This window comes from Molossus molossus, unplaced genomic scaffold (genome assembly GCF_014108415.1).
Source record: "Molossus molossus isolate mMolMol1 unplaced genomic scaffold, mMolMol1.p scaffold_m16_p_13, whole genome shotgun sequence".
In the NCBI taxonomy this organism is placed as follows: Eukaryota; Metazoa; Chordata; class Mammalia; order Chiroptera; family Molossidae; genus Molossus; species Molossus molossus.
The window spans coordinates 14,455,231-14,473,210 of NW_023425348.1; the positions used below are offsets into that span (position 1 = coordinate 14,455,231).

Sequence of the window (17,980 nt, forward strand, 5' to 3'; positions counted from 1 at the left end):
GAGAAACATCGATGTGAAAAACATCAATCGACTGCACAACCCCCAAGAGGGGATCAAGCCCACACCCAGGCATGTGCCCTGACCTGGAATCAACCCACCACGTTTTTGGTGTACGGGATGACGTTCAACCATCTGAGCCACCCAGCTGGGCCATCTAGAAGACTTTTGAAAAATGAAGATGCTTGGACTCTACCCCCTTAGTTTTTATTTAATTACTCTGAGTGGGACCCAGCAAAAATATTTTGAAAAAAAAAATTACCCCTGAGTGCATAAACTGTGCAGCCAGGGTTGAGAACCACAATGCTGGGGAGGCTATGCCACAGTGATAGGCCGATTCTCAGCAAGAAATACCTTCCATGAGGGGTTCAATGACAGATGAGGTTTAACAACATTCCCTTTTTCCATGGTTACCCAAGAATTAGCACAAAGAACAAATGTGTTCTGTCCCTGTGGAGTATTCTAACAACATGTGTAAGAAATGTTTACTTCTTATGTCTCTTATAGACATTCATGTAAATTTGTATCTTCTGTTGCCTTCCTTTTTATAACTGTAGTTTATTAATGACTAGCTCTATTTGCATAATGACAATAACCAAACTGGAATAACCAAACATGGAATATGACTCATATTCAACGTTTACTCAGTGGTAAATAATTTTAAATACTTATATTAAAACAAATATGGAGATATTATAAGATAGAATATACATTTCTTGTGAATTTGAAAGATAACACATAAGACTTTGAAGGAATTTTATGTTTTTAATGGACACTTCAGCTATGCCCCTGGCCTTCTAGAGGAATCTTGTGAATTTGAAAGATAACACATAAGACTTTGAAGGAATTTTATGTTTTTAATGGACACTTCAGCTATGCCCCTGGCCTTCTAGAGGAATGGATTTATTCTCCATCTGCCCTTGGGACTAGTTTAGAAGGAAAGTTTGAGGAGCACTGGGCCAATGGAATTATTTGAAATGTGACACTCAAATAATTTGAAACCTAATTGACTTGGTTTTAAATCCCCCACAGTTGGAGTACCTTGGCTTAGCTTAAATGCTAGAAATACTGTAACGTTTGTCACTTCAATCCCAGCCAAGGATCAAATGCCGTATCACAAATGGAAACTAAAATAAATTCTAAAAGTCATTTTTGTGGTTCACTTAACTTTATTCACATGATAGCTGTGATGGGCTGACAAAAACTTCCTTCACCGTTTCTCCTGGTGGGGTGAGTTAAAGTTTTGTTGCAGACAGTGGGTTGAAGGGATGTGTGGTGAGACAGATTCAGGGCTTTTTATAATTCTAGGTCATTATGAACCAGTTTCATTTTAACCTTGTGGCTTATCTAACACCTTTGCCAAAAGAGTTGGGGAATAAATCTAATGTTCACTGGCAAACACTCAGCAGCCCTTGAGAGCAGCATCTTTAGAGAACATACAATTGATCCTAACACGGGAGGCACCTCAGATATGGTGTGTGAAGGCCAGAAGTGCCTTGGGGTGCCAAGAAAGGCATCCCATTACAGCAGCGGGATCTCGGGGCATACAGCAGGCAGCTCTGGAGCATTGAAGTCAATCCCAGGAGAGTGGCATGCTGTCTCAGGATTGATAGGATCTCACAAGGAGCCACATAAGGAGAACCGTGATCAGGACAACCGTGAAGTTGAGACACAGCTCCCGAGCTGATAGATCCATTCTCAGAGTGGCTCAGTGAGAACCCAAGGCAGACTTCTGTGGACACACCAAACACCTCCTGCTTGTCCTCACCTCCTAACAGAAAGTGACAAAGAAAACATGGGATGGTCAATGAGCATTTCTTCCTCAAAGGAAATAGAAGTACTTTAGAAGAGGACAGTGTTATGGCCTAAATTATATCCCCCCAGAATTCATATATTGAAACCCTAACCCCCAATATCTCAGAATATGGTTATGTTTGGAGATAGGGTCTTTCAAGAGGTAATTAAGTTAAAATGAGGTCATGAGTGTAGACCCAACATGATTGAGTCCCTTAGAAGAGGAAATTAGGACACAGACATATACATAGGGAAGACCATGTGGAGACAGGGAGAAGACGGTCATATGCAAGCCAAGGAGAAAGACCTCAGAGGAAATAAACTCTTCAATACCTTGATCTCATATTTCTAGCCTCCAGACTATTTATTTGGATTATAGCCAAATCTTCCTTGAGTTCCCAGCCTACTGGCCTACCCTGAAGATTTTGGACTTGCCAGCCTCCACAAATCACATGATCCAATATATACATATATATATATAATATCACACATCTTATTTGTCTGTTTCTCTAAAGAATCCTGACTAATATAGACAGACTGCCTGATGTCAAAAAGACCAATTTAGTCTTGATTTTTTTCCCTGTAATAATTGTATTGATACTTTTGATAAAAAAAAGTTTTAAATGTTAACATTTTTGTCTCTCCAATTTCTGTGTTTGTGTATATGTGTATACATATGTGTATGTGCATGTGCTTGCTTTGCTGACTTAGAGTGCCAGCCAGCCAAGTCACCAAAACAGAAAAAAAAAAAAATGTTATGTTTTAGTATTGTTCTTACTTTGAATTACATATAGAAGTAGAATACCAAAATTTTATAGGTTTCAGGCTGCTATAGGTCTTCATCTAACCCTGTGAAAGCATGAGGTAGTTTCAAGATCTGCTTGGCCTTTTATAAGCACTGCATTGGGCACAGAGCCTACTGGAATCAACCCAAAGTCATTCACGTATCAGGCACTCAATCCAAAGAGCAAGTGTTAACCTCATGGCTGCTTCTGTTTCAAGGAGGGCTTGTGCTGGCTATTTTTAGTCTGGTCTGGGATGTGCCTAGATTGTAAACACTTCAAAGAGCAGGAACGGTATCTTTATAGTTTTTACATATAGTACACTTAGGAAATGGCACTTCAAGAACATATGCAACATAGTTAATTAAAATGTTACCTTCAGTGATATGGCGTAATTGACACTTCATGTATGCAAACCAAATAAAATTAAAGACAAAAGATAATATTTTAGATTCTTAAGACAAAACATTCCCATAGAATGAAAAAGTTTAGCAAGAAAGGGTGTTTTTTTGTTTTGTTTTGTTTTTTGTTTTTTTATTTGCTAAGGGCGGAAGTTCAAGGAGCAAAAAGGGTTCTTAGCAAGCTTTTGGCCTGACTAGTATTTTTAACCATCTAACCTGACTGAATTATTAATTGTAATTACTATATTTGTTGCATTATTAGTGGATCAAATTATTAATTGTATAAACCAGCTGAATGATCATTTTTCATATTATTTCATTTTTAGTATAACACACAAGTTCAAATCAGATGATGTCAACCAGTAGTTTGTTGAATCTTGGTTTAAAATATGGCCAGTGATAATTGATTTATGTTTCTTTTTTCTTTTAATTTTTACCCATCTTTTGGCCCTCCACATAAAGGATATAGGAAATTGCCAATAAAAATGTTTATACAAACACTTGCCTGAAGTAGAAAGTAAACAGAAAAAAATAAATGGATGTTCACGGCAATGTTTTTCACAATATCCCCAAGCTGGGAACAACTGAAATGTTTATCAACAGTAGACTGGATGATGAATTGTGGTATATTTATATACCTAAATACTATAGAATAAAGAAAATATATGAACTATAACAATACTCAACAAAATGGTTAGATCTCATAAATATAATTGTTGAGCAAAAGAAACATAAAATATGATTCCATTTATCCAGAGTCAAAAACAGAGAACTTAATCATATTGTTTAAGAATTCAGACATATATAATAAAAATATAAAGAGAAGCATAAACGAGATTATCTCAACAATCAAGATTGTGATTACACATGGTGGAGTGGAAGGAGGAGGTGACCAGGAATGGACTTCTGGGGTGCTGACAATGATCTGGGTGATAGTTACATAGGTTTTGCCTTATGATTATTGTCAAACTGTGCATTTTGTGCACTCTTCACATTTTTTCAGTAGTCTCTTAATTGAAAGGTTACCCATCACAAGTCTTTATTTCCTGTGATTTACATCTTACTTTTTCTTGCACTTTGATGATGAACTTAAATATTTGTTGTTTATATATTTTAAATGAACAAAACACAGAGTTAAGGTGAGAATTTCTAATGAATCCAACTCAGTCAACACACACTCATTTTAGGAGGTGAACTTAAATTTCACACACATGTATACCAATCTATAGGCAGAAATTCAGATCATTTTCTCTGCTGTTAAGCCACAAAGACAATTTTGGCTTTTTGTGAATTTTTTTTAAATTGATTTTTAGAGAGAGAGAAACATCGATGTGAGAGAGAAATATTCATCAGTTGTCTCCCGTACACACCTTGGCTGGGGATCGAACCCACAGCCTAAGTATGTGTCCTCACCAGGAATCAAACCCGCAACCTTTTGGGGTATAGGCCTATGCTCCAACCAGCTGAGCCACTCAGCTGGGGCTTGGCTTTATTTTAAATTTTCCCTGGAGTCAGGATCACAGCATATGATCCAAAGTGATTGCCATATGGATGAAATAAAAACCAAAAAGGTATATCATAAGGTGAAAAAGAGAAAACAAGAATCAATAATGCTCACTTAATATCTTAAGAAATACTGTGTACATTAAGCATTGCCTATTTCATTAAGAAATGTAAACATTCCTCTGCTTTTCTCATTTGCAACTTGTACACACACACACACACACACACACACACACACACACACAGAGTATGCTCAGCATAAAAATCCTGCTGTTCCCTGAAGAGGGTCGAGAACATACCTGCTGTGGTAGGCTTCTCCTCTCTCCCTCTCTCTCCCTTTCTCTCTCTCTCTGACACAGGCTCCAACCTGCTTGTCTTCTGGGCTGTCTGGACTCTTGGACTCTGGGCAAGGCCTAAAGTAGTCCCAGGGAGGTGGCAATTACTATGATGTCACAGATGAAACATCTCAGAGGAACAACCTCCAAAGGTTTGAGGCTATTTGTGTTTAGGGGGACATGGAAATTTGTTGACGAAGACTCTGTTCCTTTGGCTGCCAATTTGTATTAACACCCCAGGGATTTCAAATCTTTTCTTTCCATTTGACTTTTGTTACAATTGATATAGGTTTTAAATTTATATTTTACATATTCATGAATATCTTTAACACGTTTCTAAAACATCATAAACCAAGAATGATAGACTAATGTTAACAAACCAGTGCTGCAGTTTTTGCTGCTCCCATACTCAGCATGTGAGGGTGTAAAATGGGACTTCATTTTACTACCCATTTATTTAGCTATTTGAATACTACCCATTTATTTAGTTTTTGCATTGCCCATGCACATCCCAACACACACACACACACACACACACACACACACACACACACCAAAATTCAACAGGCATCTTTAGCTCCTTCAAAATTGACTTTAGTCAGAACAGGGAAAGTTATCTCCTCAGTCACCTGCTCCACATACCTTTCCAGCGAAGCTGTATGTTGCAAGCTTACACATTAATAAACAGTTTCATCTAAAACAGCTGTGGAAGCCATGGCTTATATATCACTGTCAGTAAACTAATACAGCAATAAAGTCAAACAGCAAAACTCAGTCATTTGGATAGATCGGAGGTAGAAGGAGAACTGGTCAAAACTAGTGAAAAATATGGGTTATAGAATATATATCAAATAAATAGAACTGTGTAACTTTGTAATAGAAGCACTAACTAAAGCTAGACTGTTACGATGAGTCTGTAATCCACATTTCAGAGGTCTGGAGGTAAAAGGAGCCTCTGAAGTGTTTGACTAGACATGAAGGCACATCAATTAAGCACTTTAAATGTGATCCCCCAGAATTGTGTTTGTTCAGTAAATCAGTTCTCTATAGATAATAAAGCAAATCTCCCCTCTGAATTCCCAATTAGGGTCAATCAAAATAATGTGTTCCCAGAAGGTATAAACAAAATTCACATTCCCCAGAGACATTACTGAAAGACTTTCCATTCCATTTCTTCATTTCAATATAATAAGCCCAATGGTGGGTAATCTTAAAACAACATTCTGTTGCCACATGCCTTGTAAAAAGATAGCTTGCTGAAGTGACAAATAGTATGTAACAATCATAGCCAAATCGAACATGGGCAGTCATCTGTTGCCATCTGGCAAACTCCTTCAATGTAGTCAGATTTCCGTCTTTTGCCTCCAAACCTTTGCCAGATTGTTTCAAATGCTAGGAATGTTTTCCTACCCACCAAACCACACCTGTCCCTTTTGTAACCACTCAAAATCATTTCTGTCCAATTAAAAAGATATATTTATTGCAAAAAAAAATGAAAATATAAAAGTATAAAGAAAATTTAAATTACCTTTATTTCACTACCCAAAGGGGGGAAAACCTTTCTGTTACATTTTTATTCATGTTGAAGGTTGCATATTAAATTTCCAGGATAGTTTTGATTAAAGAATTTGATACCTGAAAACCCCTTTTTTTTTTTCATACTATACAGTTTACGGGTCATTTATTTCGTATATGTCGGAATAGAAATTAGCTCTACACTGTTGAAAACATTAATTACAATAGGTAAATATTAACATATCACAAAACAACTCACCAATCTCAATTTAGTTGAATTGGTCAATTTCAATGTAACTTGGAGTCAGTTCAATTTGTCTATTTGGTTGTCCTGTTTAAGTTTATCCAACGTTATAACAGGGACTGTTGTGCCCAGTACATTGATAAATTCCCAGATGGAGACTTCAGAAGCTTCTGCATATTAGTGGTTTGCCCAGTGATGCCATGAGAGAGTGGAATTACACTAGGAATTTAGCTAGTCATTAGTTTGACCAAACTTTCTCCAGCAAAGTACGTAAGCCACCCAGAGTCACCTGACAACTGCTCAAAGGCCTAAGGGAGAGTTTAACACTGAGGACCTACCAGTCCATTAAAAAAAAAATTAGCCCTGGCTGGTGTGGCTCAGTTGGTTGAGCGTTGCCCAATGCACATAAAGGTCACAAGTTCGATTCCCTGTCAGGGCAAAAGCCCAGGTTGCAGGCTCAATCCCCAGTTGCTGATTGATGTTTCTCTCTCTCCCCCTCTCTCTTTCTCTCTCTCTAAAATCAATAAAAACATATTTATTAATCAACATTATTGTCTCTCATTTAAGAAACTGAGAATAATAATATTTCAAACCTCAGTGCCAAAGCAAATGCATCCCTTTCAATTAACCTCATTTGATTGTGCTGATACTTTCCTTTCTGTGAGCAATTTCCATGATTTGACAGTGTTTATTCCATATCAACTATTTTTCAAGGTGCTGTTCTGCCCATTAAAAGAATGTACTAAATAATCATTGATGCTATTTCTATGCCTATTAATATAGAATTTGGCCAAAGGCCAAAAATCAACATTCAAGAAAGGTCAAGAAAACAACATTCACATTGGTATTGAAGATCTAATTGGCATTTCTCTCCCCCACCCTCATCACTATATATTTTCTTAGGTATAAAATACTATATACACTCTTTGGGAATCAATGCTGAGCTTTTGTGCCTGATAAAAGCTAACTAGCTTCTTAAGTTTATTTCTTATTTCCATCTACCTTTTTACTTTGGGAAGCAAAAAGTGAAACCTCGTGTCAGTCCATGAATTCTACAAGTCTGGGACAGAATGAGAGAATTCAGCAAGGCCTTCATGAAAGGTGATGAGCTCTTAGCACAGCTCAGCAATAGGTATGATGATCCTGATGCCTTTCTCACCTGTACATCTTCATATCCATCTGGTCATGAAACTGCTCAGAAAGGAAGAAACAACTTTCTGCTCTTCTCTTTAATTATTCCAAACACATGAGGACAACCCAGAGAAAGAGAAAAATCCTATTTCTTGAAGTTCTCTTCATGTCCTTGAAAAGTTAAAGATTATTGTCTGTAGCTTTAACCTCTTGCAGTACATGTATGATTTTTGGTCTCACTAACAGGATTTTAATTTCAAAGGCAGGGACAGTTTCTTGTTTTTGTTTTGTTTCTCTAGCTGTGCATTGAACTAGCAAAGAATCATAATAGATGCTCTACAATGTATAGCAAGAGGCTCAGCTTGAGCCTCCATCTCATCATATCTCATACTGAGATTCAGACATGTCTGAGTCTGCCCGGAAACATGAGTGGGGGAAGTTGAGGTCAACATCAGAGCGACTAATTTAAATCAATAAATAATAAATAAATGGACCTAGGAGCCTTCAGCAATAGATAGTTATTCCATTACACATAGTACAAATTCACTGTGTTAGTGTAGGTCCTGTGAGACTAAATGTGCCAAGATCAGATTAGGGGAAATGCCTCTCAGTAAAAAATATGGAAAGAAGAAAGAAACTGAGAGAGTCATCAAACAGCAAGAGAAAGACAGGAAAAAAAGAAGGTTGGGTAAAAACATCTTAGACTGCAGTTCAGTTCTAAGGAAAGTTTGAGAAGTCTGTTAGGAAACCTCAGGTCATAGTCACCTGTCAGAGGTGGCCTGTGTCTCCCAGGAGTGAGTCAACCTTCCTATTCTTCCCACACTCAATCATTCCCTGGGGAAAGCCATGGATAGTGTGGCCTCTGTGAAAACATGATTATGATCTCGGAGCTAGGGTCCACCTCAATTACTATGCAGGCAGATCCAAGAAGCACATTCTTGTGGCCCCAGACCCACATACTACCCTCCTACTTCTCTACATCTCAGAGTCTGGGTTCTAGGAGAAGAGAGAGCTATGGATAAAAGCTCCCTAACTCTTTTGACAATTAAGCTCAATCCACAGTATGTAACATTGACCAGGAGGAAGTGCCTCCCTCTGCCTGTGCCATCTCACAGACACCAGAGCATATGTGGAACCAGCAATGTAACAGCTTCTGTTGAAGAGCCACAGAGCCTGCAGGAGCAGCAATACTGATTATGATGTAGTTGAAGTTTATATTAAGCTGTGAAGGCCTTGCATCACAGCAGAGAGGAGCTTGAGCTAAAGAGCAAGAAAATGGAGACATAGTGTGGTCTCCAAAAGCACTTGTATGTGAGCACGTGTGAGCCACCCCTGAAGTCTCTGGAAGTAATCAGGAGGAATGTGACAGGGACATGCAGTCTTGCATAATAGATGCAGCAAGAGCAGAAAAATGTGTATGAGTCCTGTTCATAATAACCCATTTTAGTCCTGAATTAATACTTTCTCTCCTCTGGCACAAGTATATTTCTGCTCTATAATAAAATTCTGCAAACAAACAGCTTTCTCTTTAGCACATTAAACATAGCTACTGTGGGGTGGGGGGGGGAGGGGCAGAGCAGCCCACATTAAACATAGCTACTGTAGGGGGAAAAAAGGAAGCAGCCAAAAATATGTTTACTACTAGACTACTACCATCTGCCCTCAAAACACTCCCAAATTTCAGATTGGTTTTATTTTCCTGATGGGATAAAATAATTCAGCCATTGTTTAATGTGCTGTTACCAAACTGCTCAGGGAGATTCTAGCCAGACATGCCCACTTGAAACATTCTGTTCCTTAGTGCATTTGATCAAGGGTATTTTCAGTGAATCTCTTTTGAGAATCTTTCAGAATAACACTATTTCAATTTCAGCAAGAATAATAAGAATTGGACAAAATTGCTTATTGTTCTCTGTGAACCAGTTCATTTGGCTTTAGCCTTTGGCTATCAAAGCAGAGAGAACAACTCCCATGAAGAATCATGAAAATCTATCTGCACTGCCTGTAAGTAATGAGAGAATGAAAGTGCCCAGATGCAGCCATGTGGAAGATTAGCTGGTTGCTAGCTAAAGGCTAGGTTTCTTTTTTGATGAGCGATGTGCTATCTCTGAGGGCAACTGGACACTTGTTCTACAGCCTGGGAGTAATCTAACCTCTTACACTTTTACAGTAAGTGAATTGGACTTGCCAGGAGCTAGTATTCCATGGATTTGGGCAGCATATCTGGGAGAGGTGGTTCAGGCCTACTCTCTTTAGCTTGCACCAAGCCAGTTCTTGCCCTCATTTAATAGTGTAGAACAAAAAAGGGGACCCGCATACCTCAGGCCAATTATATCTGTATCATTTTGGGGGTACACTTTTTGTGCTAACAAAAGTCCAACAAGCTAGCATTTTCTTTCTCTTATTGTATTCTATTTCTCTTTTGCTAGATGTTACAAGACTCATCAGGAACTTACATGCCAACCATTTCCACTGAATATCACCACACAAGCACAAGACATGCCTTCCTCTGTTGAGTACCATTGGAGGTGCCAAAGTCACACCTTGAGTGGAGAACAATGAGCAGTGGAGGAGAGGAAGTATGCATCTTTCTGTGTGTCACACCCTGTTGAGAAATTATCAAAAAATACTTCTTTGCTATCACTCCAGTGTTTTCCCAGATATGAGTTCATAGGGAAGTTTATCTGGGGAATACATAGAAATAATACACATCTTATCTCAAACGCAATTCTTCCCTTTCACCTCTAAGATTTGATTCTATATTAAACTTTCCTTCTCATAGGATGAATTATCTCTCAGGAGATGTTTAGGTTCCTTGAACAAATAGATGTCTAGCTGGCCTGCTTCATCAGTACATAAGACATGTGCTGACATATCTTAAAATGCAACACTAAAGATAGCTGAGGTTATACACTCTGTCCTTTGACAGGTCATGCAACATCTCATTCTTTCTACCAATTACTATTCCACGGGGGCCAGAGTGGAAATTGGTTTTGCTGCACTCTGCACATTATTTCTTATTCCAATGGTTTCCTGTAGCTCCCAAACTAAGTTCAAAATCTTCAGCTACAGAGGCAAGGCCTTATTATAATTTCACTTCTAAACTCATTGCCTTCCTTTCTAGCAATCCCAAACTTGCACTTCCTCAGATGTTCCTCCATGTGTGCATATGCCATTCCCTTTGCTGATGAGTTTCTTCCCTTCCCTCAACACCTCCTCTCTTTGTTTCATGATTAACTACAATACAGACAAGCATCACATTCCCTGATCCTTAAGGCAGGGATGGATGACCAATGTGATCTATGTAGCCCTACTACTACTGATTTCATTCTATTGCATTGACCTCATTGTTCACCTCCCCCTCCTTAAGAACAGGATTTACCTCTCACCCCTGTAGACCCAGTTCCTAGTCACATAGAATGTATTGGGCACCCCACAAAAGTTTGCTGAATAAAAATACGCCTAAATGTAAAATGATTAATTAATAACATTCAACTCTGGAGAGTCATGGGCAAATAAATGTTTTCAAGATAAAACTCTAATCTTTCATCAATCTATGTGAGAAAAGATGGTAATATAACAAAACCTGTAGTAACTTGAACTACTCATGATTTTTTTATTTAAGAATAGTACATTCTATGTTTCTCCCCCCACCCTTCTGAGATCATTAAAAAACAAACAAAAAAGAATTTTAAATTAATTTATTTATTTTTAAAAAAGAAAGCTCTGGCTGGTGTGGTTCAGTGGTTGAGTATCATCCTGTGCACCAAAGGGTCTCAGGTTCTATTCCTGGTCATGTCAGATACTCAGGTTGTGGGTTTGATCCCTGGTTGAGGCAGGTGTGAGAGGCAACCAATCAATGTTTCTCTCTCACATCGATGTTCCTCTCACTCTCTCCTTCTCCCTTTGTCTCTCTCTAAAATTGAAAACAAAAAAGAAGAGTACATTCTAGGCTTCCTACCACTGACCAGATCTGACAACTAGCATATAATGTGCTTTAAAAGAATGGTTTTTTCTCTGCTATTGAAGTTAAACAGCAAGCAGTGTAATGTAGTATTTTTTGAGAAAACTAAAAAATTTATAAATGTAAAAAATAATTTAAATGTTTCTTCCTCAGATTAACAGTTCTTGATATCTTTGTCATATTGTTTCATGACTTTTTAAAATAAGAGAATAAAATATTATAGATAAAGCTGAGGTCTCATTGAACCCCAATTCCCAATTCTGTGTTCTTCCCCACCTCCCAGATAAAACAGCTGCTCAGAGTTTGTAGTATAATTGAAGTTCTATAATCAACTCTTTTAGATAGGTAGGTTTTACTCTTTTTTTTTCCTCTGAAACAGTTTGTGTAGAATAGATTTTTTTTTTTTTTTTAACATTTGCAGCTACTTGTTCATTTAACTACAATATGTGGGCCTGGTGATCTACTTGAAGTGTTAGAGGACATTTTTGACTACTGATTTAATAATTTTTATTGTTATAGGTCCTATTTAATTTAATTCTATTTCTTCCTAAGTCAATTATATTACTAAAAAATTGTCCCTTTGATCTTTTTATAATTCTGTTAGTACCACTTTTCACTGTATTCTCCTAGATTTTTTTCAGTTTCTCTCTATCTATTCTTATGTTCCTTTTAATCACACAAAAATAGAAAAAATAATATAACAAATCCTGCTTTAGCAATTATGAATATTTTGACAGTCTTATTACATTTATCTTTATCCCCATCATTTTAATTTTATTTTGTCTCCTCTTTCTTTCTTTCTTTCTTTATTTCTTCTAGAATAATGGAAATCCCAAAAATCATAATTATTTTATATTAATCTTTAATTTGTAACATTTGGGTTTTATTTTTTTCACAGTCTTTAATATCTTTATTTTTAGATCTGTATAATTTATTTTATATATGTGTCTCTGAACTGAAGATAGCTAAATTTTTTAATTTAATCCGAGTGTATACCTTTGAATAAATAGGTTCAACTTATTTATATTTATAAGATTGCTCTGAAATATTTCTAACATATTATTTTATATTTTCCACATTTTTTCTTACTAATTTTTCCCTTCCTGCCTGGTCCCATAAAGTTTTGTTTGTTTGCTTTTCTGTTCATTTTCTCTCTGTTGACTTGGAAATTATATATTCTACTTCTACTTTTTGAAAGGTTAACTCAGTAATCTAATATATATACAGATATATATTTAAACATACATTTGCATTAAAATCTAGACTTAATCATTTCTGTGTCTTCCTTCTAAATGAGAAAAAGACATTAGACTTCATTCCTTCTAATATCTTCTAACAACCATGTAATTATTGTTTAGATCTTTAGTTCTCTGTTTTATTTTTATTATTATTATTATTTTTAATCTTCACCTGAGGACATTTTTGCATTTATCTTCAGATAGAGCGGGAGGGAGAGGGTGGGAAGAGAGAGAGAAACATCGACGTGAGAGAGACATATCAACAGGCTGCCACCCACATGACCCCGGGGACAAACTGCAACAGAAGTACATGGCCTTAGCGGGAACCGAACCCAGGACTCTGGTGCGTGGGCTGATGCTCTAACCACTGAGAAACCGGCCAGGGCTAGTTCTTGTTTTACTGTCAACAACATTATTGTTATTTATACATTATTTCTATTTATACAATCAACACTTAGTGAGATTAATCAAGATATTTTCCAGATTAATTAGCATACCCAAGATTCTTGTATAACACTTCTTCCTTCTGGGTTCACTTTTCTTCTTGCTGAAATTTATCTTTCAATTGTTTTTTCTTTAAGAGTCTGTGGGTCGTAAGCTTTCTTAATCCTCATATAGCTGAAAAGGTGTGCTTTCTTTTAAAAAAAAAAAGGTGGTGTTTTTTTAACCCTCACCTGAGGATACTTTATTATTTATCTTAAGATAGAGTGGGAGGGGGAGAGAGAGTGGGAGAAACATCAATGTGATAGAGACACATTGACTGACTGCCTCCCGCATGACATGACCAGGGTTGGAGACAAAGAGCAACTGAGGTACATGTCCTTGACCGGAATCAAACCTGCGACTCTTTGGTCCCCAGATTGACGCTCTAACTGCTGAGCCAATAACTTTTCTGAGTGTCAAATTTTGTTTTCATATTTATTTTTCCTCAGTATTTGAAACAGTAGCTGTGTTGTTGTCTGGCTTTTATTGCTATTGCTGAAGGGTCTACTATTGATCAGGTTGCTATCATTGTAGGTAACATCCTTTTTCTCTAGTGACTTATACAATTTTAACTTTTTTTTTAATGCTCTGCATTCCATTCTACTGTCCATATTTTTCAAATTCTCTTGTATTTTTTATATCTCTTTGTTCTTGTATCCTGAGATATTTCTTCTGTGCTATTGTCTAATTCATAAACTCTCTTTGACTTTTTCAAAATTACTATTTAGCTCATTAATTATATTTCTTAATTTTGTGACTATATTTTTTTCCAAGATTTCCAATAGGTTCTTTTTCATATCTGACTCTTCTGCTTTTATAAAATCCTAACCTTGTTTTGTGGATGATAATTTTGCCTTTTATGAATTGGGTTTTGTTTTTTGTTTCTTTGGCCATTTTAAACTTGAAGGCTCTTCCAAATTATTCTGTTAGCTCTCTCCATAGTTATACGTTTTTTTATTTATTGATTCTGCAGTCTTTTCTGACACTGAGTGTCCTCGTGTTCTTTTTGCTTGAAAGATCCTTTCCAGTACAAGATTTCTCCTGCATTTGGCCTACATGTAGGACATAGTTTATTACCTCACCCTTGCCACACCAGCTGTTTCACACAGAAATCTATTTTCAGCTACCGGCATGGACAGAGTAGGTTTCAGATCAATAGCTGAATTTATTTCCTTGTCTTTATTTTTTTTCTATTATTTTTATTAATTTTTTTTGTTACAGATGTTTCTCCTTTTTCCCCACAGACACCTTCCTCCCTATCCTGCGCCTCGCCAAGCATTATTGTCTATATGTCCATTGGTTACACATACATGCATACAAGTTCTTTGGTTTATCCCATTCCTTTCACCCACCCCTCTCCTCTGAGGTTTGTCAGTCTGAACCATACTCCTTTCTATGTCTCTGGGTCTGTTTTGTTCATCACCTTTTTCTGTTAATTACATTCCACAAATAAATAAAATCATGTGGTACTTATCTTTCTCTCATTGGCTTATTTTGCTTAGCATAATACTCTCCAGGTTTCTCAATTTGGTCTCAAAGGATACGATATCTTTCTTTCTTACATCTGTAGAATGTTCCATTGTGTACATTTACCACAGCTTTTTTATCCACCCATCCAATGATGGACACTTGGGACACTTTAGCAATTGTAAATAGTGCTGCTATGAACATAGAGGTACATATATTCTTTCTGAGGGGTGTTTCAGGCTTCTCAGGGTATATTCCTACAAGTGGGATCACTGAGTCAAATGGCAGCTCAATTTTTAATTGTTTGAGGTAACACCATAGTGTTTTCCATAGTGGCTGCACCAGTCTGCATTGCCACCAGCAGTGTACTAGAGTCCCCTTTTCCACATACCCTCGCCAACACTTGTTGTTTGATGATTTGTTGATGGCTATCATTCTGGCAGGTGTGAGGTGATACCACATAGTCGTTTTAATTTGCAACTCTCTGATAAGTGAAGTTGAGCATTTTTTCATATGTTTCTTGGCCATTTGTATGTCCTGTTTGGAGAGGTGTCTATGAAGCTCCTCTGCCCATTTTTTAATTGGGTTCTTTGTCTTCCTTTTGTTGAGTGGGATAAGTACTCTATATGTTTTGGAAATTAACCCCTTACCTGATGTATTGTTGGCAATTATACTCTCCCATATAGTGGGTTCCCTTTTCATTTTGATGATTGATTCTTTCACTGTGCAGAAGCTTTATAGGTAGATGTAGTCCCATGTATTAATTTTTTTCCTTTGTATCTCTTGCCTTAGGTGTCATATCAGTGAAAATTCTGCTATATGTAATGTCTGAAATTTTGTTGCCTACATTTTCTTCTAGAATTTTTATAGATCCACGAATCACATTTAATTCTTTCATTCATTTTGAGTTTATTCTTGTGGTATGGTTACCAATAAGTTGGTGGTCTAGTTTCATTTTTTTGCAGATAGCTATCCAATTTTCCCAACACTATTAAGGAGGATGTCTTTACTCCATTGTATAATTTTGCCTTTTTTGTCAAATATTAATTGTGCATACTGTCTTGGGTCGATATCTGGGTACTCTGTTCTGTTCCACTAATCAATATGCCTGTTTTTGTGCCAGTCCCAGGCTGTATTGTTTACAATGGCTTTATAGTATACCCTGATATCCAGTATTGTGATCCCTCCTTCTTTGTTCTTTTTCAAGATTGCTGTAGCTATTCATGGTCTTTTTAAGTTCCATATGAACTTTTGAAGTATTTGTTCTAGTGCTGTGAAATATGTCATTGGTTTTTTGGGTTTTTTTATCCTCAACAGAGGACATTTTTCCATTTTTGTTCAGATAGGGAGGGAGAGCGAGAGCGAGAGCGAGAGCGAGAGAGAGAGAGAGAGAGAGAGAGAGAGAGAGACATCGACGTGAAAGGGACACATCGAGTGGCTGCCTCCCGCACAACCCCAACCAAGGCCGGGGACAAACTGCAACTGAGGTACGTGCCCTTAGCAGGAACCAAACCTGGGTCTCTCTAGACTGTGGGCCGATGCTCTGACTGCTGAGCCAAACAGGCCAGGGCTGCCCATTAACTCTATAGATTGCTTTGGGTAGAATGAACATTTTAATGATGTTAATTCTTCCATCCATGAACAAGGTATATGCTTTCACTTTTTTATATCTTCCTCTATTTCTTTTTCAAATGTCCTGTAGTTTTGTGCAAATAGATCCTTCACTTCTTCAGTTAAGTATATTCTAGGTGTTTTAACTTTTTTGCTACAATGGTAAATGGGATTGTTTTCTTAGTGTCTCTTTCTTTGAGTTCATTGTTGCTGTATAAAAATGCCATCCATTTCTTGATGTTAATTTTTTATCCTGCTACATTGCCAAATTTGTTTTTTAAATCTAGTAAATTTTTCATGGAGTCTTTAGGGTTCTCTATGTACAATATCGTGTCATCTGGAAACAATGACAGTTTTACTTCCTCCATTCCAATTTGGATCTCTTTTATTCTTTCTTCATGTCTAATTGCTGTGGCTAAGACTTCCAGTACTATGTTAAATAAAAATGGTAAAAGTGGGCATCCCTATCTTGTTCCTGTTCTTAAGGGAAATGCTTTTAGTTTTCACCCATTAAGTATGATGTGGGCTGCAAGGTTTTCATATATGGTCTTAATTATGTCAAGATATAATCCCTATGTTCCCACATTGCTGAGCATTGTTATCAGAAATGGGTTTTGGATTTTGTCGAATCCTTTTTCAGCATCTATTGATAGGACTATATGGTTTTTATCTTTCATTTTGCTTATGTGGTATATCACATTTATTGATTTCTGAATATTGTACCAGCCTTGCATCCCTGGGATTAATCCCACTTGGTCATGGTGAATAATTTTTTTTGATGAATTGCTGGATTCAAGGTGCTAATATTTTGTTCAGGATTTTGGTATCTATGTTCATCAGAGTAACGGCCTGTAGTTTTCTTTCTTTGTATTGTCTTTATCTGGTTTTAGAATCAGAATTATGCTGGCCTCATAAAACAAGTTTGGAAGTTTTCCTTCTTCTTGAATTTTTTGAAATAGTTTGAAAATAATAGGTGTTTATTCTTCAATAAATGTTTCAGAGAACTGCCCTGTGAAGTCATCCAGGTCTGGTTTTTGTGTGCTGAGAGGTTCTTTTTTTTTTTTTTTTTTAAATTTATATATATATATTTTTTTTAATTAATTAATTCATTTTTGTTACAGATTTTTCTACTTTTCCTCCACTGATTCCACACTCCCCCACCTCCCAGTCCTGTCCCCAGCTTTGTTGTCCATGTCCATTTTTCATGCATACATGCATATAAGTTCTCTGGTTTATCTCTCCCCCACCACCCCCTGTTCTGGGGATTATCAGTCTGTACCCACTTCCAAGTCTCTGGGACTACCTCATTCCTCAGACTGTTATGTTCATTATATTCCACAAATAAGTGAGATCATATGATATTGTCTTTCTCTGTTTGACTTGTTTCACTTAGAATAATACTTTCCAGGTCCCTCCATGTCGTCTCAAAGGATAAGAGACCTTTCTTTCTTACAGCTGCATAGTACTTCATTGTGTATATGTACCACCGCTTTTTTATCCACTCATCTTCTGATG

General features: G+C 36.9%; 1 protein-coding gene across 1 annotated transcript; it reads right to left on the minus strand.

Annotated features, from left to right (window-relative positions):
* Nucleotides 1-1,168: 1,168 nt before the first annotated feature.
* Nucleotides 1,169-4,849, minus strand: SLN (sarcolipin). Its single transcript, XM_036259808.1, has 2 exons — nt 4,777-4,849; nt 1,169-1,768 (listed from the first exon to the last, which is right to left on the minus strand). Exon 2 carries the CDS (start codon nt 1,691-1,693, stop codon nt 1,598-1,600), a length of 96 nt encoding a protein of 31 aa, XP_036115701.1. The 5' UTR covers nt 1,694-1,768; nt 4,777-4,849; the 3' UTR covers nt 1,169-1,597.
* Between the last annotated feature and the right edge of the window lie 13,131 nt (nt 4,850-17,980).

Excerpts from the sequence above, each read along its gene's own strand:
- SLN (XM_036259808.1), bottom strand. The coding sequence starts at position 1,693 with ATGGATCTATCAGCTCGGGAGCTGTGTCTCAACTTCACGGTTGTCCTG.